The following is an 11532-nucleotide window of genomic DNA, read 5'->3' on the forward strand; positions in this document are numbered from 1 at the left end:
AATGCATTGAAAAACTGAATGATAGATTAGTAAGCAAGAGGCAAAAAGAGATTAAAATGCAAAAACTCTGCACCTTGGCGCGGGTAACGATCCCTAGTATCAACAAATAGGTAACACAAATATAAATTATGTCCTTATTTGGATGGCCCAAGGATTTTATTTTTAGCTTCTAAAAAGAATTTGTGATCTTAGTTTTTTTCTTCACCAAATCTGATCTTAATTGTTGTTAATTATTCCATAACACCAACTACTATTGAAAAACAAGTCTGTAAACAAAGATGTGTTACCAAATTTAATGTATTCAAATAGAAAGTGCCCATCTGTTTAGGCAGAGATTCGATCATCCGACCTCCTCAAATATCTTGTTTCGCAATCTCACCCACATGCTATTTTCCTTTAAATTATCTGCCTCTGTCCATCTCTTCTTTTCCAACCCACTTACTCTTCTCCTTCTCTTGTCTTCGTTGAATTTTGGGATCTTACACCACAGCAAATAACAACACCGCCAACTATATATTTGTCCTATTTGTCCTTTTGGTTTTGATCTTTGTAACAATCAATAAGGAAAGTTAAAGCTTGAATCTGAATAATAATAATGGGAGACAATGGACGGAAAAGAACGCCGTCAATGAATCTTGCGGTTCAAGTGTCGATGAGAGTGTTAGCCATTGGCACCGCATTGGCCTCCATGGGGCTCATGATTACTAACCATGAAGTTGCCTCTGTTTATGGCATTGCTTTTGAGGCTAAATACAGCGACTCATCAGCCTTTAGGTATTCTCTATTGCTCATTTCATCAAGGTGCTCTAACTAGTGAAATAATGATGACGACGCAACATCAATCTGCATCTCGATGAAATTTCACTATTTCACATTTAAAAGTACATATGGAGAAATAATTCAGAAATTTTGGTAGGAAAAAAATTGCAAAAAGAGAGAAATATTTTTTTGTAACTTAAAAAAGGGGGAAATATCCTCTATTATGACGTAGAAATATATGCAAAATAAATTCATTCTTGAATTTTTTTTATGTCTCATTCATATGACGTTTATCTTTTATACCAGTGATTTGTCTCGTGTTTAATAGTAGCCAAAACGGACAATCCTAAACCGTGTAGCCAAAATCATCACTATGAGCAAATACAAAACTGATTGTTAATTACAATAAATATCGAGTAAAACAATTAAAAGATGGAGTGATGACGACATGCATGCAATGAAAGTTCGTAAACTTTGATATGTTTCGCAGGTATTTGGTGTACGCGGATATAGCTATCTCCGCCTTGACATTGTTCACGCTCGTATGGGCTTGTTTAGCTGTCCGTAAACGTGGACTTGTTTTTGCACTCTTCTTTTTTGATTTGGTAATTACCATCCAATTTTTCAATCTGAATATTTGATACGGAAATTAGACATCTGAACGTACGTTTTGAAATGGGTCTGGAAATATTGTATAGCTTGCGACGTTGACGGCGATGTCGGCTTTCTCTGCGGCCACATCGGAGGGATACATTGGAAAGTACGGTAACACACACGCCGGTTGGCTTCCGATCTGCGGTTATGTACATGGTTACTGCAATCGTGGGACTCTCTCACTCGCTTTTTCCTTTGCCTCTTTTCTCCTCTTGTTCATCCTTACTGTCCTAACTGCCTCCGCTGCTCGTCATCACTGAAACTATTTTCTTTACATTTTATATTATTCAATTTCTAATATTCTTAAGATTCTTCAATCTTTCTTATATACTTAGATTTTCTAAGATGAATGATTACAGAAAGAAATTGTATTGAGTTGAGTCCGTGTATTATATAACTATTTGTTTTTATTTTATTTTACTTTACTATGATACTCCACTCCCCATATAAGTTTTTTTACATAAATTTTGAGAATTCAAAAGATATATTAACCAGGCGCTTGTGGCTTAGTGGTAAAAATCTCATGGTTGTGAGTTCCGGCACCTAGGTTCGAGTCTTGGCCACCGTCAATTAAAATGGAGTGAATTATTTCTCCTAGCTCCCCAGCTCAGCTCCTATGGACGGTCGATAATCAGGTTTATTTGTAATCAGGTTTATTTGGAGGACATCCGGATACCGGAATAAGAAGAAAAAAAGAAAGATATATTCCCGAAAAACATTATCATCTATGGATCGATCTCTCCTTTGAAAATCTAAACATGGTGCGGACAAGAACCAATAAGGGCCCGTTGAAGTAACTTGCATTTTGGTTTGGGCCTGTCTTAGTTGCAAAACGTGACAAAACTCACTTGACAAATGTGGGACCCATAGCAACATGTGCCGAAGATAGGCATGAATCCGCAAGAACAAACCTAGGCCACAAAACAAGAGAATTGTGCTTTTGCGTCTCTTAAGACGACGCCGTATCCACGTCCACCACTGCATCAAAAACAATTCTCTTCGCAAGAGATTACACCTTATCCAACTTGAGTTTGCAATAGGAGAAGCCATTGTTTTCCGTATCTTAGACCTGTATACTGAGCTTCATCTCTTTCAATGGCTTCCTTGTCAGCCACTTCTCTAAGCTTCAAAGCTCCCTCCACACGATCAACCAGAATCTCTCAGGTGACTTTACATATACACATCTACCGTTTGTCATTTCACTTAATAATAGATACTTGACCCCATCTTCAGTTTTGTTTGTAATAATATTCAAAATCATAATATAACGCAATTAGCTTAATCATCAGGTGTTAAGGAAAGCCTCGACTTTTCAGTCTATCTCCTTTGGTCGTTTCCAGTCTTCGAAGAGCCTTCGTCTTCAAATCAGTTGTGCAGTAAGCAAGACAATTGTTTGAAGCTAAAGTTGAATATTTATGATAAAATGTAATAAGTTGATTTGTAACATGTGAGCATGGTTACATTCAGGCAAAACCAGAGACAGTACAGAAAGTTAGTGACATTGTGAAGGAACAGTTAGCTTTATCCGCTGACACTGCGCTCACTTCTGAGTCCAAATTCTCTGCTCTTGGCGCAGATTCTCTTGACACGGTATGTTATAATACTCTCTCTCTCTGTTTCGTATTTAAATGTGATGTTACAAATATGTTAGTCATTAGTAACGTTGGGTGAATATGGATGCAGGTGGAGATAGTGATGGCATTGGAGGAAAAATTTAACATAAGCGTGGAGGAAGCTGATGCTCAGAACATTACGACGATTCAAGAGGCGGCTGATTTGATTGAGGATCTTGTTCAGAAGAAACCTGCGGCCTAAGCTTCTTAAACTCTCCCGGCTTTCTTTTCCTTTAGACCTTTCTTGGTTTGAGAACATTTAATTAGACCGTATGTCATTTTGTTTTTCTTCTTCTGGAAGTTGAGATTGGATATTGACTATGAGAAAACTTTGATTGGTACGTTGAGATTGATTCATTGGCAATGATTGGTCTTTTATGACGAATATATAAATGTGTTATGTGTCGCTACCACATGAATTTAGCTTTTCTATTCATATGACATGGCTTTTGTTAGTTGTAGCTAACTTTCCTCAGAGATTGAAAAAGAAGAGTTGATTTCTGGTAACGAACTACTATGGTAGTCTAGGGACTATGACCAAAAGACGAATTGGTTTAGTGATTAAAACTCTTAAATCATGTAATAGAGATTTTATGAGTCACAGATTCAAATTTGATTGGAAGGAATCTATTCTCCAACAACGAGTTAAATTGCACAGTTTTGAGTTTTAAGAGTTTCAAGGATCCAAAACCTCTTTGATCACTTTAAAAAATGGAAACTATGAGATAATATTAAACAGTATGTAAAACAATTGTTTACTCAAGTAAAGTTTTATGTTGGATATGTAAAAAACATTACCACTAAACCTACTCCATCATTCCTCATTCTGGACTTTTTCATTTGATTAGGGGTATTTGAATATTAAACAAGTTGGATTTGCTGAGAGGGAAAGAGAAAAGAAAAAAGAATAAGAAAATGGGTCCCACGATCTCTCAACTTCCCCTCCCGCCACCATTCGGTCCACGCCTATTAGCGTTTACATAGTCTCCGATATTCATCTTCTTCTTCTTCTTCCCCTCAACCTGTTGACTCCGTCTCTGATCTTGAAAAGATGGCTCGGAGGCGGTGGGAGGGGTCGGATAATGTCGGCTCGGCTAATTCTTCACCTGCGATGTCTCCTTCTCATCGGATGAGCAACAACGGAGGAGGAGGAATCTCTGGCAGAAGCACGCTCCGGAAGCAAAACGCCGCCGAGCTACTCGCTAAAGTCATGGAGCAGCGAGACTACGACTATGATTACGACGACGAAGACGAAGATCTCTACCAGGTGCATCTTCCGCCTCTCTCTCGGGATCGAAGACGAGACGATAAACGAATCGGCAAGGGAACCGTCAGAGGTAAACCGGCTCCGGCGAAGAGACCGGTCTTAATCCCGCCTAAGTTTGACGACGACGAATCCGACGGTGATGAACCGGTGAAGATTCCTCAAAAGAACGTTAGAGTTCCGGCCACAAGAGCAACGGCGGTTAAATTTGACGACGAATCCGACGGTGATGAACCGGTGAAGATTCCTCAAAAGAACGTTAGAGTTCCGGCCACAAGAGCAACGGCGGTTAAATTTGACGACGAATCCGACGGTGATGAACCGGTGAAGATTCCTCAAAAGAACGTTAGAGTTTCGGCGGTTAGACCCGTACTACTCCCGCCCAAATTTGACGATGAATCCGACGGTGACGAAGTCGCAGCCGATTTGCCACGGAATCAAGTGAAGATTCCTGAAAATAATGCTAGTGTTCAGAAAGAAGCTCCGGCGGTGAAACCGATCGCATTATCTCCGCCTAAGTTTGACGATGAACTCGACGGAGACGAGATCACAGCCAATGTGGTCAAGAATCAAGCGGGGGAGATTCCTCAAAAGAACGCTAGTCCTGCACTCAGGGTTAGAGTTCCGGCGTATTCGCGTCGGAATCCGATGGAGGATTCTGAGCAGAACGGAGACCGGAAAGTCAATGTTCAGTTTGACGTGCCGCCGGCGAAACAATCGGAGGCTCAGTTAAAGTATAAGAAAAGGTAAAAGAAAAGATTGGAGTTTATACAGATTACCGCTTCGTTTGATTGTCTTGTATACCTTTTTTTGACGACATTACTGGGAACGAACGATTAGTTTCAGGTTTAGCTCTGCAGACATTTTAGCACCGAATCAGGAAGAAGATGATCGAGAAGCTTCGGCCTTACGTGATGAAGTATGTGCTCTTCTCAAAACTCCATGAAAAGTGTTTATTTGGTTAAAATGATTGATCACCAACTTCATTATCATTGCAGCTAGATATGCTTCAAGAAGAAAATGATAATATACTGTATAAGGTCTCTCTCTCTCTCTTTCTATCTGCCTCTAATATTCGTTCATTTGTTTGTGTGTTGCTGCCTTTTTGTACTTGATGTGTTACATACATATGCAGCTTCAACGAGCTGGAGAAAAACGCGAAGCAGCAGAAGCAAGGGCTAGGGAGCTAGAGAGACAGGTGTTTATCATATACCCAATCCAGTTTCGTAGATATGTACGTTTATATCCGATGTTGATGTTTACTGTTAAGCTTGGTGCATGGCTTGCAACAGATTGCTTCTCTAGGTGAAGGTGCAAATTTTGACGTCAAACTCTTGAAGAGGTTTAGTCTTCTCTGTCTTTATTAAAACCTTCATTTACTAAAAAAAGGATGCTTTTTCACAAATTTTGCGTTGATCCCTTCAGGAAAGAAGCAGCGTTGCGTCAAAGAGAGGTCCGTAGTGCAGTCATATTTGAATAGATGTTGTTTAGTCTGTTCTATGCAATATGCATGTCCTATCCTTTTCTTCTGCGACCTTGTGTTGGCGTTTAAAAGGGATTTTACTTAATCTATTGCAGGCAGCATTAAGGGCTGCTGAACAGAAAAGAGATGGAAGACACAAGGAAACTGATGCCTTTTGTGCAGAACTTCAGGTGCAGTGCTTTGGTGTTAGACAATAAAGTGTACTCTAGACTTTATGATATAAACCTTTCAACTTGACAAGGAAATGATCATCTCTTATGTGTTGTGTTATGGTCAGAGCTTGAAAGAGGAAACGGAGAAGGCCGTGGAACAGCTCCAGGATGCTCAAGCTGAAACAAAGTCTCTTCGGACAATGATACATAGAACGATTTTGACTCATGAAGAAATGGTTTGCTCACAAACTAAACTAGAATATTGTCATTGACCTCTTAACCCCACATTCTTTGTTTGATTTACCTATATGATTGACATATCGTAGGAGGAAGTTGTTTTAAAGAGATGCTGGCTTGCTCGCTACTGGGAACTAGCTGTTCAACACGGTGAGAAAATTCCTCTCTCCTTGAATGATTTATTAGAAGAAGTAACCTGCTCAAATCATTCTAGTGCCGGATATGATTTCAAATATGATAAGAGCATATGTCATACATTGTATACCGACATGGACTAGCTGATCAATTATCTTACGGCAGACTTAACTAGATGGCGTTGATCAATAATATTACTTGCCGCCCTCATTTGAAGATATTTACTTATGTACCTCATTGGTTCACTCTTAGGAATTTATAAGGATATAGCTCCATCAAGACATGAACATTGGTCAGCTTTAGCTCCTCTTCCCTTTGAAGTTGTCATTTCCGCGGCCCAAAAGCCTGAAGATTCCTGGCAGACAGGTTTGGTTCTTGATTCCCCACCAACTTTCTCACAAAAAACTTGATAACATCACATATCTGCCAGATGGTAGCGATCGCACTTGGAGCAAAGTCGTTAGTAAATTCAGTGATGCAAATGGAGAAGGGAACATAGAGAGTATGCTTGCCGTTGAAACGGGTCTACGTGAGATAGCATCCTTGAAGGTAAACTATGCCCATATTATAATCTTATTTTGATGTTGTTAACTGAAAAAGTTATTTCTCAGAAGATAATCATCTCATATATATATATATATATATATATGATATCATGTGCCTCATAGGTTGAGGATGCTATAATGCTTGTATTTGCCGGGTTCAGACAAAAACATGTGGTCCGACAATCCGACACTGGTAAAATATATCTAAAAATTGATTGGCACATATGTGAATGATATACAAGAGACACTCATGTGGTTTTAATATCCAGATCCCAGGGTGCAAGGGGAGCCTAAGTTTGCTGAAGCATTTGGTGAGTCATGTTCTTTAAACTGTCTGCCTGACTATCTACACAGAGTGATCATATAAGCAAATAAGCCTCTTAACAAAACATATCCTTGTGGTATTTCAGCTATATTATTGTATTTGAATCTTAGGGGCTTACTGACAAAATAGTTCCTCTGAATTTTTAATGCAGAGTTGAGTCACGATGAGAAACAGGATATTCTCTTTAAAGAGGTAACAGTTTAAATCGGCAAAGGCTTTTACTTAGCAGGATACTCAAAACACACATGTTTAATGTTGTAGGCATGGCTGATGTACTACTGGAAAAGAGCTAAAATTCACAGCGTGGAGAGTGATATCGCGGAAGACCGTCTTAAGTTCTGGATCAGCCGTATCGCAGAACAGCCAACATCACATGATGCAGTTGATGGTAAGGCTTCTTAGCTAGTTCATATACTTTTTACCTAGTATACAACACACTGATTCTTTCTTTGTTGTATTTTTCCGGGGGCAGTGGAACGAGGTATGAGGGAGCTAAGGAAACTTGGAATAGAACAACAATTGTGGGAAGCATCTCGCGCACAACTCACCGACTCCACTTTTCCTCTTTCCGTTTCTGACTACTGTGATGAGTGACGAGTGACGAGTGACGACCGGCTCTAATGTCCTCTCTGCAAATTATGACACACACACACACACACACATATACACACAAAGATTATCGTCATCATTAACATCTGATCACTGTTCCAAAGTGTATATGCTTTGCTTTCAGACTTGTTCCTCTTGTTGGGGCTATCTTGAGCTTCATGTTGTTACTTGTATAACACTCTTCATTATCATTCCTTACCCAAAATCTAATAAAAATATGGTTTGGTTTGGTTCGGTTTAGAAATAAGCCAATGATAAAAACGGGCCAGTGACGCAACCCGCATTAAGGTGGGCCCCACGGAAATCAAAAGGTAGATCATCCTCCTTATCTTATCCAGACGATAACGATAACACTTGCTCACTGCAACTGCAAGGGCGCCAAACAGAGATAGGCAAAACTGCTTCGAGAATGACGATTGCTCCTTCCTTGTTGTCATCATCTTCCTCAGCCTCTCAATTCCTCCCTAGATTCCCAACCGCCGCTAGGTTCAATGTAGCCGCTTCAAGGAGCAGAGCCGTCACCGTCGTCGCTGCATCCGTCACCGACCTATCCAGCGTTGACAGCACGACCATCGCCGTACTCGGAGGCGGATCAGTCGCAGCTCTGGCGACGATCGTTTCCTTGACGGACCCGGAGAGAAGGCGGAAACTGCAGGCGGAAGAAGTCGGAGGAGGCGACAAGGAGGTGGTGAGGGAGTATTTCAACAGCACGGGGTTCGAGCGGTGGAGGAAGATCTACGGCGAGACTGACGAAGTGAACCGCGTTCAGAAGGATATACGAATCGGCCACGCCAAAACGGTTGAGAAAACGATGCTCATGCTGACGGAAGAAGGTTCGTTAGCCGGCGTAACGGTCTGCGACGCTGGCTGCGGAACAGGTCTGCTCTCGATTCCACTTGCTAAGGAAGGTGCGATCGTCTCCGCTAGCGATATCTCTGCAGCTATGGTCGCCGAAGCTGAGATGAAGGTGAGCTTCTGTGATTTCGAATTTCAAATTCCAAATACTGACAATTATTTTTCCTATTATTAATTGAAAAACTTTGAATATGTATAGGCAAAGCAGCAGTTAGCATCAGAGAATCTGCCGAGATTTGAAGTGAATGATTTAGAGAGCCTAAGTGGGAAGTATAACACAGTTGTATGCCTAGACGTGCTCATACATTACCCTCAGAGCAAAGCAGACGGGATGATCGCACACCTCGCTTCGTTAGCTGAGAAGAGAGTGATTCTGAGTTTTGCACCAAAGACGTTCTATTACGATATCTTGAAGAGGATTGGAGAGCTTTTCCCAGGTCCTTCAAAGGCTACAAGGGCGTATCTACACTCGGAGGCTGATGTTGAAAATGCTTTGCGTAAGGTTGGGTGGAGAATTAGCAAGAGAGGACTCATTACCACCCAGTTCTACTTCTCTAGGCTTATCGAAGCAGTTCCAATGTAGAGCATTTTTGAAAGAAAAAAAAAACATTCTTATTCATCTGTTGCCTGTTGGTTATTCCTTAGCCGTGAGTACGAACTATGCCCTCTATGCAAAGCTCACTGAGGGTGGTGTCTACAAACATGTACTTCTTCAGGACTCGGTTCATAGTTCTATAGCTCTTCACTGTTTAATGTTATCAAATGTAAAATGTAACTTTACTATATGATCAGTTTTCTTGTCAGAAGATTTGGTACAATCATATTGATGGACTTAAACCAAAGTTGGGCAAACATATGTACCTTTTATCTTAGTGAAGAATGAACACAGCAAGTAAAAACTGTATATGATGGTGATACATAAGTGAGTGTTGGTTGCCACTACATAGAAAATTACAAAGAGAGAAAACAAAAGCGGGAACGGCCTTCCTTTACCTACTCTTGCAAAATGAAAGATCCTTTGATTGGTTTATCAAGTGCAGATTGAGGAAACATATTCAAAGGAGAGAACACATCGCTGTTGATGCTTGACGATGAAGGCGCCGGTTTGAACTCGTACGGGCCTTCCTTTGGTCCCCACACCTGAAAGATGAGGCAAGAAACCCCAAATCAAATGAAAGTTCTTCATACCGTAAAGATGAGGGTGGAAATGGGATTGAACCTGGTTTCCATCATCATCAAACCCGCGATCCCAGAGATGTATCTCATTGTTTTTCAGGACTGTAAGATCAGATGTACAATAGCTTGCACCATTCTTTTCATTTCATGATGCATAGAAAGAAGAAACAAACGTTGGTAACATAAATAAAGTGTACATTTGAATCATGAAGTGTGGAGTTTTGATGTCTCAGAAAAACATACCCATGAATTTGGGAAACCACCAGGTGGAGCTGATCCTTCATACAAGCAACGCTTTCCACGGTCACAACAGCTAAGTTGTATGGTTGTCAAATGCTCTCCTATGTCCTGTAACTCCATGCAATCAAACTTTGTGACACCAAAAAAAAAAGCAACATTCAAGGACTACCATCAACTAAAGCAGTGACTTACACCAATAACTTCTTCGGGAAGTGGGCGTTGGTCCTTTGGGCGGTCACAGAAATTTTTGTACTCCTCAGCATCTCTGATTGCATATGAGCTCACCTGGTGAATTAAAAGAAAGAAGATAAAACACTGTCTAGAATATATAAAAAGATTAAAGCTTTTGAGATCAGGAGGACATGTATGAATCATCTCCTCACCTCAACATCACATTTCAGTTCCTTTGGGCAAGGCTTAACCATATACAATCTCTGCAATCCAAACAGATGTATAATTAGAGAACTGATTCATCAAGGATTCAGACATGAAGAACCATCATAAGGTGCAGAAAGCATACTTGCCGAAAGGGTTTTTGAGGAGTTCTCCAAAATGCCTGATCACAAAGATTAACATAAACATATACAAACAAGGTTATACACTTTCCTAAATGCACAAAATGAAGAAGAAGCTGAAACTACTGACCTGTTCGAGATACAAAACCTGCGAACCATCCACCATCTCAGCTGCTGGGCAGCTCATCATTCTGCACAAAAGCATCTCAAAAGCTTATAACAACATTTTTAGAAGACTATATTACTTACCAAGATATACCATATGAAGGTTTTTTTCAATGTGTGAAACAAACTCACAAAGATAGCAACGTCAAGCTTAACAGTTAAAACCAAAAAAGCACATACAGTTTAAACCAATTCATCAATAATCGATCAAGATAACAATACAAACCTTATGTTGAAGTAATTATCAGGATCCCTTGATGCTTGCTCCTTAGAAAACTTTGAAAACCCAGTAAAAAACAAAACCTTGAATCAGCACAAAGTTTTCATCTTTTTGGTAAAATTATGAAATTGAAGATGGGACCTTTTCCCCGCTGAGAGAGCGAGAGACGACGTGAGAGTGGTCCCAGCGAGTGGTGGATTTCGTGAGACGCTTCAGGAGAACAGCGCCGCCGATCAGAACCAGCGTCTTCACTACCAAACCAGGAGCCCTGCTCCACCCGGACGAACTCGACTCCGGATCCGAACCTGACCCGGTACCCATAAAAAAAGAAGCTTCCTTTCGTCTCAGTTCAATCCTTGTAACGTTAGCATCTGACGTCTCCTCAAGATCGAAAGAACGGCCTTAGCTTTAGCCAAATCAAAGCTCGTGAGAACGTGACGACAATCGGCGTTTTTCGGATTCGAACACTCGAGAGTTGGGGAACTAGTGGTGAGGTTACTTGCCACGTCATCATTTTTAGCCCCCCCCCACTCCAAAAAAAAAACTTTTTTCTAATAACATCTAACTCACATTGCATTAACCGGT

General features: G+C 40.6%; 5 protein-coding genes across 6 annotated transcripts; 4 read left to right on the forward strand and 1 right to left on the reverse strand.

Moving 5' to 3' along the window:
* Nucleotides 1-430: 430 nt before the first annotated feature.
* Nucleotides 431-1843, forward strand: LOC106301135 (CASP-like protein 1F1). The gene is made up of 3 exons (XM_013737463.1): nt 431-774; nt 1250-1364; nt 1458-1843. The coding sequence occupies exons 1-3, from the start codon at nt 596-598 to the stop codon at nt 1671-1673; spliced, it is 510 nt and encodes a 169-aa protein (XP_013592917.1). The 5' UTR covers nt 431-595; the 3' UTR covers nt 1674-1843.
* Nucleotides 1844-2317: 474 nt separating this feature from the next.
* On the forward strand, nt 2318-3411 carry LOC106342219 (acyl carrier protein 4, chloroplastic). The gene is made up of 4 exons (XM_013781091.1): nt 2318-2577; nt 2703-2789; nt 2881-3003; nt 3097-3411. The coding sequence occupies exons 1-4, from the start codon at nt 2509-2511 to the stop codon at nt 3226-3228; spliced, it is 411 nt and encodes a 136-aa protein (XP_013636545.1). The 5' UTR covers nt 2318-2508; the 3' UTR covers nt 3229-3411.
* Nucleotides 3412-4021: 610 nt separating this feature from the next.
* LOC106307222 (coiled-coil domain-containing protein SCD2) lies at nt 4022-8004 on the forward strand. Of its 2 annotated transcripts, none has more exons than XM_013744121.1 (16): nt 4022-5036; nt 5131-5209; nt 5289-5330; nt 5426-5488; nt 5583-5632; nt 5716-5743; nt 5869-5943; nt 6051-6161; nt 6252-6312; nt 6550-6663; nt 6728-6846; nt 6966-7035; nt 7112-7153; nt 7319-7359; nt 7429-7555; nt 7640-8004. In XM_013744121.1, the coding sequence occupies exons 1-16, from the start codon at nt 4078-4080 to the stop codon at nt 7759-7761; spliced, it is 2103 nt and encodes a 700-aa protein (XP_013599575.1). In that variant the 5' UTR covers nt 4022-4077; the 3' UTR covers nt 7762-8004. The 2 variants fall into 2 exon arrangements, with proteins under 2 accessions (XP_013599575.1, XP_013599583.1); XM_013744129.1 differs by having other exon boundaries at nt 5137-5209.
* A 114-nt stretch (nt 8005-8118) lies between these two features.
* Nucleotides 8119-9452, forward strand: LOC106307238 (magnesium protoporphyrin IX methyltransferase, chloroplastic-like). The gene is made up of 2 exons (XM_013744139.1): nt 8119-8743; nt 8831-9452. Exons 1-2 carry the CDS (start codon nt 8186-8188, stop codon nt 9212-9214), a joined length of 942 nt encoding a protein of 313 aa, XP_013599593.1. The 5' UTR covers nt 8119-8185; the 3' UTR covers nt 9215-9452.
* Nucleotides 9453-9474: 22 nt separating this feature from the next.
* LOC106307246 (chromophore lyase CRL, chloroplastic) lies at nt 9475-11441 on the reverse strand. Its single transcript, XM_013744147.1, has 9 exons — nt 11089-11441; nt 10954-11003; nt 10693-10753; nt 10568-10603; nt 10431-10481; nt 10240-10332; nt 10051-10155; nt 9851-9943; nt 9475-9771 (listed from the first exon to the last, which is right to left on the reverse strand). The coding sequence occupies exons 1-9, from the start codon at nt 11266-11268 to the stop codon at nt 9625-9627; spliced, it is 816 nt and encodes a 271-aa protein (XP_013599601.1). The 5' UTR covers nt 11269-11441; the 3' UTR covers nt 9475-9624.
* Nucleotides 11442-11532: the final 91 nt, after the last annotated feature.

This window comes from Brassica oleracea, chromosome C1, assembly GCF_000695525.1.
Source record: "Brassica oleracea var. oleracea cultivar TO1000 chromosome C1, BOL, whole genome shotgun sequence".
In the NCBI taxonomy this organism is placed as follows: domain Eukaryota; kingdom Viridiplantae; phylum Streptophyta; class Magnoliopsida; order Brassicales; family Brassicaceae; genus Brassica; species Brassica oleracea.